The sequence below is a fragment of the Ptychodera flava genome, chromosome 20 (assembly GCF_041260155.1).
Source record: "Ptychodera flava strain L36383 chromosome 20, AS_Pfla_20210202, whole genome shotgun sequence".
Taxonomy (NCBI): domain Eukaryota; kingdom Metazoa; phylum Hemichordata; class Enteropneusta; family Ptychoderidae; genus Ptychodera; species Ptychodera flava.
The window spans coordinates 38,656,215-38,682,162 of NC_091947.1; the positions used below are offsets into that span (position 1 = coordinate 38,656,215).

General features: G+C 37.9%; 1 protein-coding gene and 1 long non-coding RNA gene across 3 annotated transcripts in view; one reads left to right on the forward strand and one right to left on the reverse strand.

The window, feature by feature from the left end:
* LOC139120884 (uncharacterized) overlaps nucleotides 1–25,948 on the forward strand; it is a 466,659-nt gene that overhangs the window by 222,514 nt on the left and 218,197 nt on the right. The window lies entirely within an intron of this gene.
* The window catches only part of LOC139120881 (DNA-directed RNA polymerase II subunit RPB2), a 412,063-nt gene that overhangs the window by 76,098 nt on the left and 310,017 nt on the right, over nucleotides 1–25,948 (reverse strand). For both annotated transcript variants that reach the window (XM_070685501.1, XM_070685502.1), the window contains 2 exons: nucleotides 25,392–25,513; nucleotides 5,946–6,164 (listed from right to left, as the gene is read on the reverse strand). In XM_070685501.1, coding sequence (XP_070541602.1) covers nucleotides 5,946–6,164; nucleotides 25,392–25,513 — 341 coding nt within the window. The remainder of the gene's footprint in view (nucleotides 1–5,945; nucleotides 6,165–25,391; nucleotides 25,514–25,948) is intronic.

The following is a 25,948-nucleotide window of genomic DNA, read 5'->3' on the forward strand; positions in this document are numbered from 1 at the left end:
AATTTCCACATATCTAACTATTGTCATCTCTGTACGTCTGTATACCACATATAAAAGCTGTCTGTCCAGGGGTTTTAAAAAGAAAATACTTTTTAAGATTTTTTGACCAAAAATGACAAAATCGCTCCAAAATAGTATTTTCCCAATTTTGTCATAATTTCAACAAATAAGAAGAGTAACATCCTCGCAAAGATCCAACCCAAATTTGAGAGCCATTGGGCTGGCGGTTTCAGAGAAGAAGAATTTTTACTGAAAATGAGAAAAATCACCAAAAAATTCAGCAAAAATACAAAATTAATGATATCCTCACAATATTTGTAAAAACTGTATAAGGTTCACCTAAGGTACTGACACACAAATTTTCAGAGCAATCAAAAGAGCAGTTCTTGAGTTATTAATTCTTGACCATTTTCACATTTTGTAAGCTCATTTGCATAATTTTGGCAATGTAGACTTCATTTGAACAAAATGCCTCCCACTGTGGGCGGTGATTACGACATCTGGAATTATCCTAGATCCGAATTTGTCATCAGTTCTTGTATGTCTTACATAGAAAAGTTGCAAAAATTGGTCCGCAATGAAAAAATTCACCTCAACTTTGTTTTCTGGATCAAAATTTCCTACAAATGATACCAAATATGACAAAATTATGTTCACAGCCTTCAAAACTGTCTCACAACATATCCTGGGTTGGTGTAGGTCATTTAAGGTCACAAACTGAGAAAATGACCTAAAATATACAAATTTGGGGTTTCCCAACACTTTGAGCAGAAATTTGTCTAATAACATCCCCCGGGACTTTATACCAAATTACAAAGCTATCAAACAAGTAATTTTGAGAACAAGTTTTCTTGACCAAAAATGACAATATTGTCTTAAAAATACAAATTTGTATATTTCAGGAAAATTTCCACATATCTAACTATGTCATCTCTGTACGTCTGTATACCACATATAATAGCTGTCTGTCAGGGGTTTTAAAAAGAAAATACTTTTTAAGATTTTTTGACCAAAAATGACAAAATCGCTCCAAAATAGTATTTTCCCAATTTTGTCATAATTTCAACAAATAAGAAGAGTAACATCCTCGCAAAGATCCAACCCAAATTTGAGAGCCATTGGGCTGGCGGTTTCAGAGAAGAAGAATTTTTACTGAAAATGAGAAAAATCACCAAAAAATTCAGCAAAAATACAAAATTAATGATATCCTCACAATATTTGTAAAACTGTATAAGGTTCACCTAAGGTACTTACACACAAATTTTCAGAGCAATCAAAAGAGCAGTTCTTGAGTTATTAATTCTTGACCATTTTCACATTTTGTAAGCTCATTTGCATAATTTTGGCAATGCAGACTTCATTTGAACAAAATCCCATCTATAGCCCAGGATGCATCAACACACCAAATACCAAGCTGAAACTTGCAGCGGTTTGCATGTTTATGATGTTGACGGACATACTGTACATACATACATACATACATACATACATACATACATACACACATACATACAGACGTCATCGACTTCAGCTTATATGATAAACTCACATTGGTATAACCAAATGTGAGCTAAAAATTATACACTAAGCTAAGGAAATATGAATGAAATAAAGGTTGGAAGTAGTATATTGAAGCTAAGATAGGAATAAATTGAAATTACTGCTAAAAGTTTAGTAGCAGGCCACCACAGGAATTGGTCAATATCATGGTGGTGGAAACGTAAAGCCAACCGTGCCTGCCACCCTTATTACAAAAGGCTTTAAATAAGTCAATTTAATTGACGGATGTTGCTAAACGTTTTGCATCCTATTGTAACACTGACAGATTATCACCTATACCATTTTCGTAAAGTAATACAAATGAAAATTATTGCATTGCATGTGCATTAGTGCCTCTAGATGCAATACCAAATTGTGTATTTCCTTGATGGGTAACACATAAAGTCATAGTTATTTAATCTCTGGAATGTGAATGTCAAAGTCTGTATATTGACTCAAGGATGTTTACTCGATGGAAGTGAGGAGACACTAAATCTATAAACATCTTCTGGAAGTCTTTTGTTGTCTGAAGCTGTTATTACATTCACCAGATAGTTCACACTTTACGAGGACACCGCGACATTGCACTTTTACATGATATCCGACATTTACGGCTACTAGACTCTACAATATTGAACTTAGATTGAACCGAAAGGTGGTGAAATCTCCGATATATATCGGATATTTACTTGCCATTTGATGGAATCTAGTATCGTCTAGTATCGATATTAGAGTCAGTCCTTGGAAGTCGGTCTTGGCCAGAACTGTGAGGTGGTGAAATCTCCGATATATATCGGATATTTACTTGCAATTTGACAGAATCTAGTATCGTCTAGTATCGATATTACAGTCAGTCCTTGGAAGTCGGTCTTGGCCAGAACCGTGAGGTGGTGAAATGTCCGATATATATCGGATATTTACTTGCGATTTGACAGAATCTAGTATCGTCTAGTATCGATATTAGAGTCAATCCTTGGAAGTCGGGCTTGGCCAGAACTGTGTGGTGGTGAAATCTCCGATATATATCGGATATTAACTTGCGATTTGACAGAATCTAGTATCGTCTAGAATGGATATTAGAGTCAGTCCTTGAAAGTGGGGTTGGGCCAGAACTGTGAGGTGGTGAAATCTCCGATATATATCGGATATTTACTTGCGATTTGGCAGAATCTAGTATTGTCTAGTATCGATATTACAGTCAGTCCTTGGAAGTGGGGTTTGGCCAGAACTGTGAGGTGGTGAAATCTCCGATATATATCGGATATTTACTTGCGATTTGACAGAATCTAGTATCGTCTAGTAGCGATGCTAGAGTCAGTCCTTGGAAGTCGTTCTTGGCCAGAACTGTGAGGTGGTGAAATGTCCGATATATATCGGATATTTACTTGCGATTTGACAGAATCTAGCATCGTCTAGTATCGATATTACAGTCAGTCCTTGGAAGTCGACTTTGGCCAGAACCGTGAGGTGGTGAAATCTCCGATATATATCGGATATTTACTTGAGATTTGACAGAATCTAATATCGTCTAGAATGGATATTAGAGTCAGTCCTTGAAAGTGGGGTCGGGCCAGAACTGTGAGATGGTGAAATCTCCGATATATATCGGATATTTACTTGCGATTTGACAGAATCTAGTATCGTCTAGTATCGATATCAGAGTCAGTCCTTGGAAGTGGGGTTTGGCCAGAACTGTGAGGTGGTGAAATCTCCGATATATATCGAATATTTACTTGCGATTTGACAGAATCTAATATGATCTAGTATCGACGCTAGAGTCAGTCCTTGGAAGTCGGGTTTGGCCAGAACCCTGAGGTGGTGAAATCTCCAATATATATCGGATATTTACTTGCCATTTGACGGAATCTAGTATCGTCTAGTATTGATGCTAGAATCAGTCCTCGGAAGTCGGTCTTGGCCAGAACCGTGAGATGGTGAAATCTCCGATATATATCGGATATTTACTTACGATTTGACAGAATCTAGTATCCTCTAGTATCGATATTAGAGTCCCCAAATCGATATTAAAAATCGGGTAAATATTGGAGATTTCACAGATCTGGTGTGCCGAGGTACAAGGCAAGCCATTCTAGTATCGTCTAGTATCGATATTCGAGTCCCCAAATCGCTGGTAAATATCGAGTAAATATCAGAGATTTCACAGATCCGGCGTGCCGAGGTACAAGGCAAGTCATTATGGTATCGTCTAGTATCGATATTAGAGTCCCAAAATCGCTGGTAAATATCGGGTAAATATTGGAGATTTAACAGATCTGGCGTGCTGAGACACGAGGCAAGTCATTCTCGTATCGTCTAGTAGTCATTCTAGTATCGTCCAGTATCGGGTTTGGCCAGAACTGTAAGGTGGTGAATCACCGATCCTGTCGTGTTGAGATACAAGGCAAGTAATTCTAGTATCGTCTAGTATCGATAGTAGAGTCAGTCCTTGGAAGTGGGGTTTGGCCAGAACTGTGAGATGGTGAAATCTCCGATAAATATCAGACATTTACTCACGATTTGACAGAATCTAGTATCGCCTAGTATCGATGCTAGAGTCAGTCCTTGGAAGTCGGTCTTGGCCAGAACCGTGAGGTGGTGAGATCTCCGATAAATATCAGACATTTACTCGCGATTTGACAGAATCTAGTATCGCCTAGTATCGATGCTAGAGTCAGTCCTTGGAAGTCGGTCTTGGCCAGAACCGTGAGGTGGTGAAATTTCTTGCGATTTGACAGAATCTAGTATCGTCTAGTATCGATGCTAGAGTCAGTCCTTGGAAGTCGGTCTTGGCCAGAACCGTGAGGTGGTGAAATGTCCGATATAATTTGGATATTTACTTGCGATTGGACAGAATCTAATATCGTCTAGTATCGATATTACAGTCAGTCCTTGGAAGTCGGCTTTGGCCAGAACCGTGAGGTGATGAAATCTCCGATATATATCGGATATTTACTTGCGATTTGACAGAATCTAGTATGGTCTAGTATCGATGCTAGAGTCAGTCCTTGGAAGTCTGATTTGGCCAGAACCGTGAGGTGGTGAAATCTCCGATAAATATCAGACATTTACTCACGATTGACAGAATCTAGTATCGCCTAGTATCGATGCTAGAGTCAGTCCTTGGAAGTCGGTCTTGGCCAGAACCGTGAGGTGGTGAAATCTCCGATATATATCGGATATTTACTTGCGATTTGACAGAATCTAGTATCGTCTAGTATCGATATTAGAGTCCCAAAATCGCCGGTAAATATCGGGTAAATATCAGAGATTTCACAGATCCGGCGTGCCGAGGTACAAGGCAAGTCATTATAGTATCGTCTAGTATCGATATTGGAGTCCCCAAATCGCTGGTAAATATCGGGTAAATATCGGAGATTTCACAGATCCGGCGTGCCGAGGCACAAGGCAAGTCATTCTAGTATCGTCTAGTATCGATTTTAGAGTCCCCAAATCGCCGGTAAATAGACACGGCTTGCCATGGTACAACGGCAGTTCATTCTAGTATCGTCTAGTATCGATACTAATCCCGAAAACGTCGATATGTCAAACTTCGATACGAGATTGTAAATATCTGATATTTAAATATTGTGCAAAGTCGCGCCTTCATGCACTTTACATGCATGAACAAAAAAAGTTGCTTTGTAGGGCGATCAGTCTACTTTCAAACCATCACCATTATCAGTGAGGTGAACTAAAGTCACAGACAAACACATTTCAAGGATAATAGACCATGTTTGAACAACATTACAAATCTCTAACAGTATATCACGTACATAGAATGATCTTGTCTTGAAATCAATGCGTGTGTAAATAGGTCAAGTAGTTAGTCATGTGACTAAATCATGTGATAAATTCTCAGGGTCACATACAAATGAGAGAAATTTAAACATGAAATATGTTGTTTTTATCACTTTTGTTGCCAAAAAGAACGTGAAAATCTCTGTTACTCCCATTCAGTGCTTCCTCCATGTTTCTAGCTTTCATCTAACACATTTCTGTTCCAAAATTTATAAAAACAGTATACAGGATTGGTGTACCTTCCAAAAATACATATATGGAGGGCCCCTAAAATCAATTGGTTAAAAAAGGGGTCAACAATTCCCCATATTTATTTAACCACTGATCTGTTTGGCACAATTTTAACAAATCAGAACCTTGAACATGGTCTAAACATCTATACCAACTATCAACACAGTCTGTTCAGCAGTTTTTGACTTTTTGTCATTTACGGAAAATTTTCACTGTCCGACTACAACTCAACCCAACCCCATCACAATGACATAATGACCTATGGTCATTATGTTAAAAATAATATTTCATAAGCTCTGTGTAGCTGATAGAGCTTAATAAATACTGTAAACCATATAACATCTTAGAAATACAAAATTCTAATTTTAATACTGTACCTCTTGTCTGTATTGGATACCACAAGTACCTTTCTGTCCATGGCGACTTGCAAATTTGTCTCCAATTTGTGGTATTCTTACAGAACGAATTTTGATCTTACAGAATTTATATCCCTCTTGATTTATCGAGACCATAACTTGATCAACAATGCCAGTTTCACTTCTTCGCATAAATGTACTGCAATCCCTCTTCGTATATCTTCTTGTTGTACTCTCAAGCTACAAAAAGAAAAACAAAGATATATATATATATTAAGGTAGGTCGCTGGCATTCACGTATTGAATAGTGCCCTCTTTTGTTTGGACACATCACGTTCGGACATGTTTGTCAAATCGAGACTACCTAAGCTGGTGAGCATGAACAGTTAAATGAGGCATGCATCATGGTGGCTCATGAGCAAAGCTGTCGTCGTGACCGCAGAGGAAAGTTTTTATCTGGTAAAAAATTTGCTGTCAACAGAATACTGACGTCTCTAATGACAGTACATGTACTGCGATGTCAAAGTGTCAGAGTTGGAAAGAGGGTCGCTGTATTGTCGAACTTGCTATTCTTGCCAAAGGGCTTGAATGCTGTAAGTACTGTGCATGCGGCCCCTCTCTGTACAGTCGTGTTTCAAAGATATGCGATACGGCCTGGGAAGTTCATTGTTTAACTTGAAGTGTGGTCACTGTTGTGGTACCAACTGTGTGAGAACAGGGAAGGGCCATCGGTTGCCGTTGAAATGTGTTTCTGGTAGTCAAATTTGGGATGTTAATACAAAAGCTTGAACAGGCAGGTACATATTATTTATTTGGAGAGCCTTCTCCGTAGCTCTTACTTGATTTACATATGTAGGGAGGGTTGGGGTGAAATATTGCATCGGCAATAAACAATTTTTACATTTTGTCACTAGTGTATGTTCATGTATTTGTTTGGCTCTGAGTACGTCAAAATTGAAAAGTATAATTTTTTTCACGTCAATGTACCAATGATGTTTACTGAGTATGTCAAAATGATGAACCATTATTTTGTTCATATTAATGCAATAATATTAATAACATGATGCTAATTTTATCTCTCTTTACTTAAGTGATTATTATTTCATGGCATGGTATGACTAACTGAGTGATAAGAAAGACTATTTTAATACAACAGCAGTATTTTTTTATTCCTTGTATACATTACAAAAGCTTGAAGGAAAGGGAGCGTGAAGAAGGATCAGCTGTTTTCAGAGTTGCACGGAAGTCTTGCAAGAGGACATTAGATGAAGAAGTTGAAGCTACTGTGCATAGGAAAAGGTAAATCAAGGAGTATAAATCTTTATTGTTGTTATGGTAACAGTCATCAACAGAATGGCTATGGAAAGCTAACCCATCATCAACGAAAAGCTAACACTGCAACAAAGCATTACGGGAAGGCTCCATTAACTTGGATGGTACCTGAAACCAGAGTTGCTGCCTGTTCAACTCGGTGACAAACAGAAGACTTTTAATCCCCAAAGGTGTTAATGTTCCATTGTTGCGTTCATCTTATCCAGCTGGTGCTATGTTAGGAACGTCAGGGCTGTAACGACTCACTCAATACCACGGGCACACACATATGCTTGCACATGGAACTATGTTGACAGGAAAAAGTGAACTACCCACTTTTCAACGTCAAGTAATCTAGTTTCTTCTTTAATTTAGGCTCTAAACTAAGTTTTAAAAATATAGTAAAACAAAATATCGTTCTCCATTCATTTTCATTCAAGTTTCCTATTTTCGGACGCTTCACTTCAGTAACGCGCATTGATTATATATGCAAATGTGATCAGAACAGCATGGAACGTTCTTTCCACGTGTACAGCTTTTTCATGCACATGCTGACAACATAACGTGTCCTAGGGTTTTACTCCAAGAGCTGTGTGTATCCTGTGTCATCTCCGATAAAAAGAACGAAATCAATGCATTGCTGTGTAGAATCATATTTAGCTCACGATGAACAAACATTTTGAAATACATCATAGTGTTAGAATCGGGTTTTCACAATCTAGAAAACGATCCGCTAAAATCCTGACCAGTCTGGCGGTACAAAGTTTTTTAATGATTTAAATAAAATTAACTGAAGATGCGGTAAAATCAAATAGTTTATTCAATTCCATGATTTATAGGAACACAATTTTCAGTGATTTAATTCACGGTATTAATTTCTCAATAAAACGAATTCGCGAGCTTATTATTGATTTTTGGTGATGTTAAATATAATTGAAAAAGAGAGCTAAATTCCAGTGTTCATGTTTAATAAAATCCCAAACTGACGGCTCCGAACGCCAACCTGTACGACACCGTATGTGTACAATGCACCTGCAGTCGACTAGTCAATTGTGACACAGTAAGCTTGCACACAATGCAATATCGGTCGACCTGAAATTTGACACTGTGATCGACGTAGCGTTTCAAAAGTACGAATAATGAGGCCAAGTAATTGCTTATTTAGATTTGATCTAACACCTCTGGCAACCAACAGACAAAGTCCTACTCTTATGCAGAAAATCAAAGTTTTCAAGCGTCGACTTTCCCTTCCGCTTAACCACAGCCCCTCAACAAAACGCGATGTAGATCGACTTGAATATTGACAGTATGATCGACCATGGATCGATTGACGTGGCGTTTCAAAAGTATGAAAAGTGAGACTCAGTTACTTTTGGTTGCTTTACATTTGATCAAAAACCTACCAAACCCATCAGACAAGGCCCTACTCTTACGCAGAAAACCAAAGCTCTCAATCGTCGACTTTCTCTTCCGTGTTTGAGACTCTTTCTTCTCTTTCACGTTTGAGAGAAACAAACGTTGCTTTTATTCAGAACTGATCGGCTATTTGTGGGTGTAACGTCAGTCCAATGGTAAGCTATACCCGATGTGAATGTCGGAACAATTCGGGCTGTAGTCGGGAAAGCAAGGTTGACCTCGAGAGCGATTCCCAGAAGTATACAGTACACGTACGTTCGCTGATCGCGGTACTACAGGCTGATACTAGATTGCGACAAGTTCACCGCGTAAATTGCTAGACTACATATAGCCACATCGGCACTTCTGAAATGTTATCTCCGGCTTGCAAGACGACAAAAATATCAAAATATTATTATAACATGGGGCCCGGGGGCACCGACGTCCTTTGTGCCTCCTTACTGTTTATTATTTGCCATAAATGTGAAATTTGGCAAAAAGTCAAATTGTTTGGACATAAATGAAAGTTAATATGAAAGTGAATCAAGAATAAGAGATGGAACTCAATAGGATCAACAATATCTAAAACAGGAAACGGTGAACTTATATGATACAGAAGGGGAGAAAATTTAGCCACAAACTATTGTAATATAATGGACAATGGCTAATCTAAACCAAATTACTTAAACTGGATTGTTGGCATTGATTACACACGTATTTATTGTCCATCAAATAGAAAATAAATTTGGGCCATTGACTAAAAAACATTTGCTTGTTACACTCACCACACTTGTACTTCGTATTTGGAGTGTACACCTATCTACAATACAATGATAAAAAGTTTGGACTCTAAAGGTCAACAGTGCATCTTTAATGTATGAGACTAAATAAGCTTACCCCTCAAGTATGTATAGGCCAAAAATAATATTTAATTTTGAATTATGTAGTGCAGGGAAGGACATAGAATATGGTGAAAAGCAAACTTAATATAAAAACTGAATATACAATTATATGGAAATGTTGTTTTACAGTCATGAGTATCTAGTGTGTGCCGAGAGACAAATATTAAAATTGGACAGTATCATCCTGACCAGAGTTTGTCTGAGTGGTTGTTTCCTTCTGATTTTCTGACACGGTGATAGGTACAAAATATTATGTTATTCACCATAGTTATGCAACATAGCTTGCATTTTCTTCACAGTAGAACTGAGTTTTACATGTAAGATAACTTTCTCATAAACTGTAAATTCTGGCTTGTGGCAGCTCAAACGTCGCAATACTACATTTTTTGATATGATATGGAGTGACTTGCACACATATGCAATATGCAGTGACAGTCGATATATTCATAGTAAGAGTCTACTACATTCAAGCATAGTGATGTTGACAACTACATGCATGCCAGTGCACGATTTCAAAGTAGCCAGGAGGAAATTCTAATGGTCTTTTAGTGGAAATATAGGTATTAAACGACAGTGAAACAAACAACATTAGTTATCGTGACCTTGCTAAAGTGCAATCTCGGATCTGTATGATCTGATGATCATGCCAAATTACCATGTCGGATTATGCCGTGATTCTGAAGTGCGCGTAAATCGGTCAACATAAGCACACATAGACTCTCGCCAGTCGCTTGTACTGCTTGGTCTCGCGTAGCTTTCGGTATTTATACAAGCTCGTGCCTTCGGCACTCGACCTTGCGCCTTCGGCGCTCGATCGCCTACGTTGGATTACTACTGCAAGTGACTCCGGTCAAAAGAAGGCACGAGGACTGTCGACAGTCTAAAGCACACACTGTCTTTAGCGATCGAAGTCATGTCAAAATCAATGCACAACTGTCAAAATTACCCAAAATAAGCAACAGAAAACTTAAAGTTATCGCTGTGTCGAAAGGACAGTACATCAACATAAAACGACGCTAGTTTGTTATGACATGACGTGGAGGTAGAAGGACAGAGCGAATTCCCTCGCTCTCACCCAGCTATTACTAACGGGCCACCGGTGGGATTGCCTCGCTAAAGCAATGGATTCGCTGGTAATGAAGGAGCGTTTCGTGCCAAAAAATACATGACAGCAACAAAAATACAATCACTGTGAACTACATATTTACAAAACATCATCAAATAAACGCTAAAAGCTTCAAAACGTCGAAATTCGCACAAGACCGAGAAACAAGACGGCGTCGGTTTGATTTTTCAAAGTCCTTGCCAGGAGCTGGTCCTTGCAAAACAACGCTAACTTGTTATATGCGCATGCGCATATTAAGGGGAGACCCATTTGATTTCGGGGGGGGGGGGTATGCAGGAAGTGGGTATGGGAACTTTTTTGTCAGAGAGACAGCATTTTTTAATTTCAACTGTCACACCTGCATCAGTTTTTTTTTATCAAATGGAGTAGCAGTGCAATTTTTCAAATTTAAGCCGGTGTTTCACATATCACAGGATAGTTTTATATATTCACTTTACATTCCAACGAATGAAAACAAAATGGAAAGTCTAGTATGTATACAACTTTAAATTATAGAACACTTTTTTGGCAAATCAACAGTGATCAGTACTATACCTGCTTTTCTTTATAACAGTCAATTCCTTTTAAGTTCTCAGGGGAGATGTTATCTTTTGTGGTCAGAGAAACAAGGCTCACACATTGTATTTCATTATATTTGTTGTTCCTCAATTTTTCTTTGACAACTTGTAATCTTTCTAACATATTTATGTTGAGAGAATGATATATTGGTTTTTACACTAGTTTATTGACTCCTGTCTTGTGTTTTAAATTTTCACAATGTACAGAAGTCAAATAGTCCCATCTAGATATTGCCTGTACCATTGAGATATTGCAACAGAAATCCTGAAATATGATTTCTTGGGTCAGAAAAGGGAAGGAAAACATCGAGTGCACTGAGGTGTAAAGTAGTGAATGCTTATATCATAAGTGCTGGGAAAAAATTTTGGTCATTTCAACTGCATTATGACAATTCCTTTTTTATTTCTGCGTATTATGAGAATTTTTTTTCTCAAGCCATTACAGGCTTATTTTTTTCTTTTATTTCACCTGGTGACAATTTTTTTTTCTCAAAATCCTCCATACCCCCCCCCCCAGAAATCAAGTGGTTCTCCCCTAAGTGAGTCCCTGACCTATGCGGGCCAGTGGATTACTTCCTCAGTAGAACTGATATGCCTGCCGGTACCATCATTCTTCAGTCGATCAAAGGCGCCTTTCGTACCAAAAAATACATGACAGCCGCAAAAGTGCATCACTGTCAACTTCATAGCTATAGAACATATTGAAATACGGAGTGAAACGTTCACAAAGTAAAAAATACCGTCAATGACGCTGTACCTTCTCTAATGTGTGGCCAGGTCAGGTAATTGGTTGTTGGCATGGAGTTGTTGGTAAATAGTTGATGATGTAGGGGCATGAGGTGGGATATGGACCCAAAGAACCCAAAAGATGATTAAATACATCAATCAAAAAAATTCTAAGCTACAGTATAAACTGCCTAAAGATAGTTCAATGCGGAAAAAAGTTAAATAATTCAGAAATAAGAATTCACAGTCCAAAATAGTAATGACGCACTTCGTTACTGACCTGAGTGCATGTGAAATACACAACCTGGCATCTGTAAATTAAATGTATACCAAGTGATCATTTCAAGTCACTTTTAACTGTTTTTAATGGATTTTCCAAAGAGTCCTGTGGAAATGATGAAAAACGCTTATCTGGTCTTGTGTTTGTATAACCTCATGGCTGATAATTGTCATAGTGTTGAAAAAAAATTGAAAGTGAAGAAATTACTGTTTTTAATAGGCATATTTTCCTTGAAATACATGACCGTGTAAAGAATATATGCTAAAAGTGTTTAAGAGTAAATTTCTTTTCAAAAAATAATTTAATCTGTGACCAAAGGATTTTTATTCTTTGAGTTTACAAATTCAAACATTGCAATTTGTTCAATCATCTTGTGCAGTGCAAAATTATATAAATGACTGAAAAACAAAAAAATTGGCAGAATTACAGTCTTTGTGATGTAAAATTATGGGTTGACATCACGATAACTGTTAATCTGTTTGAAGTACTAATATACTATAATTTAAAAAAGAAAAGTTCATGCAGAAACGGTAAAATATATTGTCAGCAATGTAGTGTTAATTTTGACTTTACATCAAAATATGCCTTTGCTGGATACCAAATATATAGGGTGAAATATTAAAATCAGCCATGTTTAGCAAAATCCACACAACAGCATTGATCCTTTTCTAATTTGATTTGATTTGCTTATGTTATCCTTGTATGACAGTCAGTACAATATGGAACTTGAACACAACACAGTGAATAAGTATGCTGTAAATGAAATGGTGTGGCTGCATCCACATGCAGCAATAGGAGTGCCTTTGTCTCTCACCCCTCATTTCCAACCTTCCCATCCCTGAAAAAATAGTTTGGTCCTATATTTATAATGTTAATAATTTCTGTATTTGTTAAAATGTGCGCATCTCAAAAACTTTTGATCATAAACATTTTCATTGTTTTCTATAGCTGACCAGTCAGTTAACCTGTTTATTTTGAATATTTGCGCATTTTTCCTCAGTATTTGACATTTTCTGAATACCTTCTTATTCAGTTTGTCATTTTCTAGAAGTTTAAATGCTCCATTGTGTGGTCAAGCTTTCCACAAGCATCAAATGTGGTACTTCATATAGGAGGGTCTGCCTCTAGAGGGCGGGCATCATGAACAGTGTTTGTTGGTTAATTCCTCCACATAAACTTCTGATTGTAGTGTAAACATTGAACATGGCCGACGTCCGATTTTCCTGTCTAAAACTTTCACTCATTTTCGTTCATATGACTCTGAAACTCCAGGAAACGATTGGGAAGAAAATGTTATCTTGAAATATTGAGGTACTCGCCGATATTTTGCAAAATTAATTGAGAAAAAATGCAAGGAAAATGCCAACAGGCTTACACAATGACAGTTTTCAGACTCGGAGGCATATGATTATCTCTGCAGATTATGCAACAGGCCCAGATCACGTGAGGCCATGAGGGGATATCCACGCAACTCAGTACCAAACACTAGCGCTCACAGAGTGAGCAAACACAAAGTGAGTACCCCTAACGTCAGCTCAGTAGTCTGTAATAGATTGTAGTCAACTAAGAAACCTTGGAGAAAGGCTTAACACTGTGGCTATGCCGCTAAGTCCCTTTTGATTTTTGTCATAGCTCAAAATCGTTCTCCCACAACTTAACCTGAGCCATGAACACCCCCACCAGTTTATGATATGACCCATCACAATGGCATGACGTCAACGGATCTTGACAGACGGAAGTCTTGACAGACGGAACTCTTGACAGCAGCATACTGGAGAGTCTCTGTCTATAAATAGACACGAGAAGGTAAAAATGTGCCCAGACCGAGAAACAAGATGGCGTCTGATTCGATTCTTCAACTCAGATTTTGTCCTAGAGTTGTGCGCATGCGCAACGGTAGCTTTAACGAAAGCGAGTCAAAATCAAGTAAATATAAAATAAAAATGGATAAAAATATTGTTTAAAAATAATACAAGGCATGTATCACCAAATTTTGAACATTTCTGACGGCATTTCAACTATACGAACACCCATGCCAAATATCACAATAATCAAATCAGTGGTTTTGAGGAAAAATTGAAAATAGTGGTTTTCACAAAAAAGCTAAAAAAGTGACTGTAAAATGATTCAATCAAAAAAAGAAAAAAGACCGTTTGAGATACATGCCCAAGTGACCACCAGACCAAATTTCAGAAAAAGTTACTGAAGCGTTTCTGAGATACCTGCGTCCACAGCATACGGCCCACTGTATGCAACAACAGAGGCCGCGTCATCACATTAGTACTTTGGGCCAAAGGCCAAAAGGACTAAAAACCAGAATTTCGGGGCTAGAGAGCGAAACATTGCTGAAAAGTAGCCAGCCAAAATACGGAAGTAGCTGGTCAATTTGGCCGGCATCCGGCTAAAAATGAACACGCTGCAAACAGAGAGGCTTGTTGCGATGGACAAGTAGCCTTTGGCTTTTTGACCAGAAAAATAAGTGAGTGTTCATTGATAATTCAAGGACTGGATCCGTTGACACCAAAGTTTGCTCGTGACTTTCATTGCATTGCATGCACCTTCCCGCAATGCCACTCATGGAGTCTGAACTGAAATTTAAAGAGTACGTTTTAGTAAAAGTCCTGTTTTGTTATGCTGATTTTCACTACCGTACTTTCTTTTATAGGGTTATAAACATTCATACAAAGCAAAAAATCTTCAGTTTGTCTCCTTTCGATCGTATAGAGATATTGTGTGACAGGAAAACTTAAGTTCAAAGGGCAATGATCTTTGTGAACGTACGTTCAACCAGCTAAAATAGCTTTTCATTTACAAAATCAGCGTACGTTAATTAACTGCTGGTATTGTTTAAACAGCATTTTATTGAAAGGGATTCTATAGTACCATTGTTTTCGTAAACTCTTCATGCAATTTTATGAACTAAGTGATGACCTCAAAGTAACAGCAAGTGCTGGACAGCACTTGTTAACGCTGGTCGGAAATCCTGAGTGCCGGACAAAGCCATCATCAAGTCAGGCGCCGACCGACGTGGGCCATGCTAAAAGTATTTTCGGCAGTGCTAATGTGTTGTTTAGACTAAAAGATAATCTGTTTGCATATGTTGACATAGAGATTAATCCTCTGATAACCAACTTGGGTTAGTCGGGTACTTGTAAGTTAATGGAGCGTTCCCGTAATGTAAAAAAAATGTGATTGCAAAGAATATCTGTCATTGTTGGTAAAATGAAAGATCGAAATTTTAAATTTTATTTTTTTCTTCCTTCAATGTGACTAGTTCGTTATATCATACCTTCATGTACCTACTGTAAATCACACGATGAATCCATATTTTTTTCCTAAGGAAATGTGATTCTCCAGAATCAAAGTGACAGGAATCATGTGAAGAAAGTTCTGGGTAACAGCTTGTTTGAACTTCAAAAATCTAACAATCTGTTGACCAGCAAAGTTATCAGGTATTTGTAAGAATGTTTTAACTATGCAGTAACACAGAATGAAGATGACAGTGATGGTCTAGCTAAAGCATTGAGAAGTGTATTACAACATGCCTTTGGTGAACATGACAACAGTGGAAAACGGTGCAGCTTTTCCAAGCACCCTGTTAACTACACTTTTCATCACTTTGGATGATTAGTCTGTTAAGTTGGCAAACCTTGGTAGCTCCCAGGCCAATGAAAGTATCAACAATGGTATAGCAAGTAAAGCACCAAAGGCAAAGTTCTATGGAGGTTCTGAAAGTCTCATGCAGGGTTCGAAATTAACATTTTATCTTGGTAGTCATTTTGACCACTACATTTTAAATTTGGTGGTCATTTTAAGGAAATTGGTAATCAGTATTATTTTTTGAACTGAGTCATATTATCAGGCTTTTTGTATTCAAGAAAAGAGAGGTCAATGTTATGGTGGGAGTCTTTAAATATGGCTGCATGGAAAATGTACATGGCTGTACAGTGGATAAAAATAATAATACCTATGTTGGATAAAGAAAAATACCGTCAAGGACAGTGTGCTCACATTCATTTTGATTATCGGTCCATTCAAGAAATATTTCAACCAGAAAAACAAGAATGACAAAAGCAAATAAGGTCTCCAACTTAGGTAGTGCAGGTCATCTTTAGGAACATGCATATCAACTTCTATAGCAATGGGACAAGCAGATCCTAAATACATAAGCAAATGTCAACACTGTGCTCTCGCTGTCGCTCGTAAATTTCGTAAATTACGAACCAAAATGAAAATTTACGAAAAAAAATAAATGCCTGATCGGTCATTTACGAATAATTTTGTTATTTTTGAAGCCTGATTTTCAATTAAGATTATGAATTCCAGGGAAATACTGTCATATCTCGTCTTTCAAAAAGTAAACTGTCCCTATCATCGGTGCATCGACACATGGTGATAGCTGGCTTTGGACTTTGACCTGTGCTAACATGAGCATGTGCAAAAAGGTTTCAAGATCCCCGGATCATGTACTGTGATACTGGTGTACCATGCATTGCGGTAGTTTTGAGACACCCAAACACCCACATGCTGTCAACTTTCCGAATGGACGGTTGAAGCGGATTGAGGGAAGAGGGCAGTTACAAATGTTTGATGGATAGTATCCTCAGCAGGGAAAGAAAGTTAGGGATAAAAACGGCAACTGACATAAAAAAATTACAAACAATGAAACCGCCGAGAAGATATCGAGAACAGTCAGCCTGAAAGACAGTCGAACTGCAGTCCGGACCGCGCATGGTTGAACGACGCACCGCAAAGTGTTTGTCTGTGCATGGATATGGAGGCACTAAAGCAAGCCGGAAATCTTAGCCAGAAATCTTAGGAATTACAGTCAACTCGCACTTTTTCCAACCCGCCCAGAACCAACTCGCCCGTTGTTTGAGATGTAGTTGTAGATTCCATGTACGCTAACCCGAGGCCAGCTATTTTCATGTCGGGCCAGTAACTCGTGAATGACGGTCCTGCTGTCCCTAAAGACACGAGCCAGTAACTGCAGTAACTTTCCCTATACCGTACGTAAAGAAACCGAATGAAATTTATTCTTTCAAGAGATTTGCAAAACATGAAATTCGCAAATAAAAACTTTTCCGTGTTGGCACACATTAAGAAATAAAACGTTTTTATACGTACCAGGTACTCCTAAAAATTGCAAAATAGTATCGGGCGACTGAGTTAGCATCGGGCGAGTTGGAAACGGGCGGGTTTAAAAAAGTGCAAGTTGACTGGTACCTAAATCTTAGTTGTCATAGATTTGTCATTTGACGATATGCAGACTGAATTTTTCTGTGAACTTTCCAATTTTAATAGGTTTCCTTCAAAATGTTTTACAAGAAACTGTCTCAACAAACGTTTTGAATACTGATAGTTTTCTTTGATGCTCCAGAGACAATGCTGCGCACAGTCGCACGGCGAAAGTTTATCCAGACAAAAAAAAATGACGATCATCTGCAGCGTTTAAAAAATGTGACTGTCTCTGCGAAAACATTAGCAGGATCACCAGTTTCAGTTCGTGCAATTTAAATTTGCAGTTATAACGAGACAAAATTTGTGTGAAACCACAGAGTGCTAAATGTTCTGATCAGTGGTTGTCTTAAAAGAACTTTAGAGCTGAACATGGCATAATGACTGCAGCTTATAGAGGCACCACCTAGTACCCATGGATGACATGCATACTTTCAAGGTAACAGTGCTTACCAAATATGAAAAACAGGGGACAGATTTTCTAGCATCTAAAACTTGTGCAAACACTGATAATATTAATGACCACTTAATATATTAATGTATATAATCATCAATCACTGAAAAATAAAATAATAATAAAGACCGATTAATTGAATAACATTCATGGGTCGGTTGACCAAAATTACACACTTTGTTGAGACAAGGAAGAAATTTCAATGTTACAAGCATTTATGACCCATGATGTATTGTGTTATTCGATAGCTCTTTTGAAAATGCGTATCTGTATGTAAAAATAAAAATTAAAACAATTTTTTCGTTTGCCTTTGTCTCTACTGAAATCATTCATCATATTTATCCCCTTAAAATCATTCATTGAGTACCAGAAGTGCTTGTTGAATATTGGCAGGCTCAGCATTACATAATTTGTGCTTACTAATATTTTTTGAACCAGATTCGTAAATTTACTAACAATTTTGAAAGGCCAGGGAGAGCACACCAACAACAAAAAATAGACAGAGAAGGCTTGATAAAAAGAAAAGGTGGGAGTGGGGATAAAAATGTACAAGGGATCTGGTAAAAAAATAATGCTACCTCATCAATCTTCTAGACCCTACTCCCTCCTGAATATCAAATGTTCCCCCCTTGCTATTACATAAGACCAAATGACAGGAAATATATTTACAACCTTGGGGATTTTTTAATTAATGCCATGAGTGCTATCATTCTAATGTAAACAGCACTTAAGTTAGTTACAGATAATGAAATGCCTTCCACTGTGGGCGGTGATTACAACATCTGGAATTATCCTGGATCCAAATTTCTCATCAGTTCTTGTATGTCTTACATAGAAAAGTTGCAAAATTGGTCCGCAATGAAAAAATTCACCTCAGCTTTGTTTCCTGGATCAAATTATCCTACAAATTCATACCAAATATGACAAAATTATGTTCACAGCCTTCGAAACTGTCTCACAACATATCCTGGGTTGGTGTAGGTCATTTAAGGTCACAAACTGAGAAAATGACCTAAAATATACAAATTTGGGGGTTTCCCAACACTTTGAGCAGACAATTTATCTAATAACATTCCTCGGGATTTTATACCAAATTACAAAGCTATCAAAGAAGTAATTTTGAGAACAAGTTTTCTTGACAAAAATTGACAATATTGTCTTAAAAATACAAATTTGTATATTTCAGGACAATTTCCACATATCTAACTATTGTCATCTCTGTACGTCTGTGTACCAAATATAAAAGCTGTCTGTCCAGGGGTTTTAAAAAGAAAATACTCTTTAAGATTTTTTGACCAAAAATGACAAAATTGCTCAAAAATAGTAATTTTCCCAATTTTGTCAGAATTTCAACAAATTAGAAGAGTAACACCCTCGCAAAGATCAAACCCAAATTTGAGAGTGATTGGGCCGGCAGTTTCAGAGAAGAAGAATTTTTACTGAAATGAGAAAATTCACCAAAAAATTCAGTAAAAATACAAAATTAAGGATATCTTCACAATATTCATGAAACTGTATAAGGTTTACCTAAGGTACTTGCACACAAATTTTCAAAGCAATCCAAACAGCAGTTCTCAAGATATTAATTCTTGATCATTTTCACATTTTTTGAGCTCATTTGCATAATTTTGGCAATGCAGACTTCATTTGAATAAAATCCCATCCATAGCCCAGGATGCATCCACACACCAAATACCAAGCTGAAACGTGCAGTGGTTTGCGTGTTTTTGATGTTGACGGACATATTATACGTACGTACCTACATACACACATACATACAGACGTAATCGTCCGAGTATAAGCCCCCGGTTCGGCAACACTAAACAGCGGTAAAACTAGGGTAGGGGCTTATACTCGAGCAACCCCATGTATCTGGCATGGACGCTTAATTTATGCTAATTTTATGCACGATTTTTTTCAACACCACTCGATCTTTCTATCGCTTTCAAATCGACTTACGAATCCAAATAAATTGATTGTACAATCTCTGAATACAGAAGTGACATTTTGGTGAAATTTCAGCGTCAAAAAAACCCCCAAACTTGAAACAAAGACTTCATATGTATCATTGTATGCCCTAATGTGAACAGGCATGCATTGCCCACACGGAAAGGCAACTCAATATTCCAATATCAAACTGTCTACATCTTGTGAAAACAACAACATAGCAGTAAAAATTGTAATAGTCACCAGAAAAAGTCTTCACAAATGAAAGGATAATTGCTTCAAACAAAAGAAACTGCATGTTTCAAGCATGAAAACATCGTGGCCGTGAATGAAAATAAACAATGGCGGACGTGAGTGAGACTATTCTATTTAGGCGACGGGGGTGTGCAGGGTCAAAGAATCAAGATAGTACTGGAAAAACGTGTCATTTTCCTTACGAATTGTCAAGGGAACTCCAGTTTCCCATTGTTTTAACATCTTTTAATAGTTTCTTTATTATCTAAAAGTAATTTTACCAAGGTAAATGACCAAATATACTCTCCTAACCTTTCTGTATTTGAGTTACACTAGGGTAGGGGCTTATACACGGATGTAATGCTTTTTCTAAAATCCTCTAAATCAGTAGGGGGGCTTATACACGAGCAGGGGCTTATACTCGGACGAGTACGATACATACAGACGCCATCGACTTCAGCTTAAACGATAAACTCACATTGGTAAAACCAAATGTGAGCTAATAAAAACTGATTTTGCCAACAACTTCTCAGCTACTGACTCGTGCTTTATTGGAACCCAAATAACATGCAAATAGGTGTCACAATTTGTTCATGTTGTTGAAAATTTACTTTTTTCGATCAAATCTTGATGATAACAAAGAGAAATTAATGTAAAGCAACCAGTATCTACACAAATATCTAGTGCAACTGCCAAGAGTTTACTCATCGTCACTTGAGCTATCTTCCTTCTGACTGTACAGTAAAATGTAAGGACAGCGACGACGTTGACCACTGTGAAACCATTGTTCAATGACTCGTGTCGGGTTGAAGTCCTCCAGACGCAGTCCGTCAAGAGCGATCCTTATCAGATCAGACAAGGTGTCAGTGTTCAACATTGCACGCCAATCAAATTTTATTTGGCCCATCACAGAGAACTCACTTTCACATTTGCTCGTATGTATTGGGATCAATAGTACAATCTTCACGATTAGAAGAATGCTATGAAATTCGGCCAAGGTCTAAGTACTCGTTGCCAGATATATGGAAAGCCGTTCTGGACCCCCAGCACAACAGTCAAACCAATGCAAAATTACATAGGAATGCACTGGCGATGACTATTACACTTATCTTGTGGACAGCACCGGCGACAACAACACAATTTTAACTGGCACCAACAACTCAAGCGCCGACAACTATAGAATTTCGGCCGACATCTATAATGAAAAAGCTGACGCCTACAAGGCAAAAGCCGGCACCTACAACTACTGGGAGCTGGCCCAGCTGTGGCAGCACTTATCAGTTTGAAGTGCTTGCGCACTTTGATTGTTCTAAATGCCGCTGGTGACAACTCTACAACACAGTACCTGCAATAGTGAAGTTGTTCATTGGTAGACACATGCGCACTAAGTTGTACCAAACGCTGCTGGCGACAACTCTGGGCACTGGCTGCAGCGGAGGTTACGGTGGTGCTCACTAACAGACGCATGTGTATTCAAGCTTATACCAGTACCGCTGGCAACAACATCAAGCCTGATCATAAGTAGAGAAGTCGCCAGCAGGGACAACTACCCACAAGTACATGTACATGAAAAGTTGTCAACATGTTCTATTCTCCACACTGACAGTCTGACTGTGCTGTTAATTTAATCAGTAATGCTTGTTTGTCGCGGCCTTTTAGGCCTACCGGAAATCTTATAAACTGTCACATCTATTCTGCAGGGCTCCAAATTAGCGATAGTCAAGCGTCCACAGACTACCAAGTTTTCTCTGGGGCTACCAAAATCCATGAATGGTAGCCCACATGGACTACCAAAGCCTGGGACCTGCAAAGTCAGTCAGTACTTGGCATGCCATGTCTGGTCCGTCTTTTTAAGACGAGCTAAATGCAGTGACACCCAGCAGGACACAGAAAGACCATACTATGACTTTGTTATACAAATTACGAAGACGACCGGCCAGGCGGTTGAACTTTGCAACAAAATTTAAATATCTTAACTGCGGTACTTAAATGACAGGCACAGGAAATGATGGCCAATGAAAATGCATTTTAGTTGCATTTTGATCATAATGTATCAATCGCAATTACACAGAAATTATGCCTCCTCCCTACAGAAGGGCCATGGTCTATTTTTAGCCCTGCTATGTCTCAGTGCTGAAAAAGTCATGTTGTTGTCATGATGACAATCAAAATTTGCATACAACTCTGAGAATGAAACGGGTTGTCAAAAGGTTACCAAACTTTTGAGTATCATTATCGTCCATTATACCTGTTTCCTTTAGTGCAAGTATTCACATTAAATGACTAGAAAATTCACTTCTTGGATAGAATTTTGAAAAGTAGCCTTTTCTTGTCTGGTTTGTCCAAAAAATAAATTGTCTCTGTCTGACATGCATGGAGTGGCCCTGGTGTGATGTGTAACTGAGAGCATGTAGCTGATTTAAGATGTAAACAAGACCACATCAAGCCCTGCTGTGTTAATGTCGTAAATATACCCGATATGTAATTATTTATTTCATATTAATTGGTTTCTGCTCATTCACTGGCCAATCTTGTTGCATGCTTGTTAAAATATGTGATCAAACTTTCGTATGTGTTCACATTGACTGTCATGATCATTACCGTGACGTTGCGATCGCACGTCAGGGACAGTATGGTTATCGAAAGCGTTCAGAGGCGAATGTTGTTCTTATTCGTTGGACTCGTGTCTGTTTTTGTGCCATCGTACGGTTATCTAAGGATGTAACGAAGTGGAGGTATGAATGAATGTATTGCAGCAGGTAAAGTTTATTGTGTATATGTTAGGAAACACTTCTGCGAACATTGTTGTACATTTTGTTTGCCAAGGACCATGAACGGCCATGCTCCAAGCAAACCAAAGTGTTCTCAAGGTGAATGGTTTTAACATTTTATCGGATTGCCAAACCTACCCTTTATAATATTAACAAGGCTATTTTCGTACCTTGCAATAATTTTACCTATTGATGATACTTTATGATAATTAATGCCAAACCTCGAAAACGAAGTTATGTATATATAGATTTATGAACGGATATCAATTACGTTAGATAATCGTATTGAACCACACCAAATAAAACCGAACTAGATCATTAAATATTGATTTCATTTTTTATCGTAAACAAAATGTTGCAATCAACTTATGAATCTTATTATATCGTTTTTTTTGAAATTTTCATACAATTTTGATAGTAAGGAAATTCTGGTTCATCTGTTAGGTACTATTGAGTCTGACCTTCACAGAGGTCATTCCAGTTTAAATGTTTTATTATTTGTATATTTATATTCTAGATTTCCTCCTGACTTGCTGGTGAGAAGGACGAAAGTGATGATGATGGTGTAGAAGAATTTACAGGAGGTCGACAGGCGCTGGGTGCTGCATCCAGACTCAAACATATGTTGACAATTTTCTCAATGAAATATTTGCTGAAAATATTTGGGGCATTATAGGTAAGTGACTTGGACCAGGAGGTATGACCTTAGTTAACTTGGAAATGATCCTCTTAAAGAGGCACTCCCACTTTGTAACATTTTTAAAACACATTTTTTTAATGCCAACGGTCGATATTTGACGTGGCGACTGCGGGCGGATCACGAGATATCAATAAAAATGTGTCCTCAAAAAAGTAAAAGTTTGAATTCCGGTGGCCCACCTGAATTCAGCTTCTGAACATCGAACATTCGACACTAGGGTCACTGTCAACTAAGCTATGGAGTACAAGTCTACGCTAACGCTGCTGTACACCACTGCACAGTACCACTCGCGTCGGTGATCGGTCATGCCCAATGGGGGAAAGCCGAGTCTTACTGACTCGGAGAAAAAACGGAAAACAAAGTTTGCTGATTCCACCAGAATTCGCATAGGTGACTAGCACAGATATGTGCGGTTGATACATAGCGGCCGCCACGTGGTATGCATACACGCATACCACGTGGTGGCGGCTATGTATCGAACCACGCGTAACTGTGTGGCAGACGACAAAATGAAGTCATCAGAGGCTGCTAATATTTTACACATAGAAACTGATATCTATGTGGTGTTGATTAAAATATAATAGAACTGACTGAGAATAATGAAAACGACAAAAACTAAGGAGAAGTTTAAAACAAAAATTTACCTGAAGTGAAGACATAATGCTGTATATAAAGTCTTCGCAGTGGGAGGTAAAATTGTGTCGTTTGAACTTATTATGGACTCCCTAGAATATCGTCAATCAGCACAACAATAAACCTTTGAGGGGTTTCGGGTCATAATCAGAAATGATCGTAAAGTTAAGGATGTGAAAAATACGCTCAGGAAATGACATGTTTTTATCGATATCTCGCGATCAGTGCACAGTCGCCACGTCAAATATTGACCGTTGGCATTAAAAAAATGTGTTTTAAAAATGTTACAAAGTGGTAGTGCCTCTTTAAGAGCTTTGTGGTCATGACTTTTCTCTTCAATGAGTTTGGTGTAATACATGGTCTTTGCATGATGCATTAATGAGTTGACTTTATTACACTGGCTGCAGAAAATTTTCCTGTTGATTTCAAGCTTGATGCACCGCCATTTGTTATCTAATTTACATCAGAATTTCTTGGCTGCAGATATGTCAGTGTTATACCATTTGGAGTCCGGACGCAGGGTGATGACACGTTTTCAAAGCAGTGCATGCTTATTGAGCAGCTCCTCCAAGCAAGTATTATAATGTGAGACCACATTTTCTACATCATCAGTACTTGGGCAATACAGGGCAGAATTATTGAGATCTTCCGTAAATGTTCTCAGTGAAATATCTTTCGATCGTTATTCGTATCTGATCAAATTACACTGTTCTTTTCTTCTCTAACCCAAACTTGCTTGTTGGCCCGGGAAGCCTCACAGACAGTTTTCGTTTTTGACTTCCGTGCAGTTCTTTGCTATGTATCCTTCACCAAAGCACTTTCTACATTTGACTGGTTTCGCACAGACACACAGCCATATTACAGACAGACATTTTTTACACCAAAAATGTAATGGCAAGCAAATGGGAGCTAATTATGTCATTTTTATTATGCCTTATTACAGCCTGGTTGTTATGAGCAGTCGAAATGACCATATGGAAAAACTTATTATATTTACTTACATGATAACATAATTAGATCAATTTGTGCATTCTTGAAAGCACACCAATAGACATCAATTTGGATATTTTCAATATAATGACTGAATGTAGTCTATCTGTAGGAGCAATCTGCTGCATCGACATATAACAAACTGGAGAATCAACATGGCAACAAAATTACATGATAGAGGGAAGAATATTGGAAAAGAATACCTCATCCTCATTTTCAGGAAGAGTTACAGTTTTGCCAATTAACACATCATCCCCTGAGACACGGCTTCCAGGAGCAATTATACCATCATCATCAAGCTTGTCATATACTGCTGCCCGCATACCTGCAAAATAAACAAACCAACACATCAAAGACTATTCTCAGAAGACTGATTGAACAAGTCATCGTTGATGACACAGTCCCCACTTGTTAATGGGTATTTTGATTAAAAGTAATCAGAGATAATAGAGTCCTATTCATTAATTAAGTCTGTGATAAAAATGCTTTGATACAGATGGCGCTCAATGGCCAAGAATGAGTTCCATGGTGATGAAAACATAAAACCAATGTAGGCCACCATCCTAAAGTTCATTAAATGAGTCAACTAGGAATTAATCGACAGGATGTTGCAAAACATTTTTGCATACTATCCTAACACTAACAGATTATCAACGGTACCATACTTCATAAAATTTGATGCAGTGTTTACAACACTATGAGATCAACCATCTGTATCAAGTTTCATCAAATTTGACGCTATATTTGTGGATACATCACT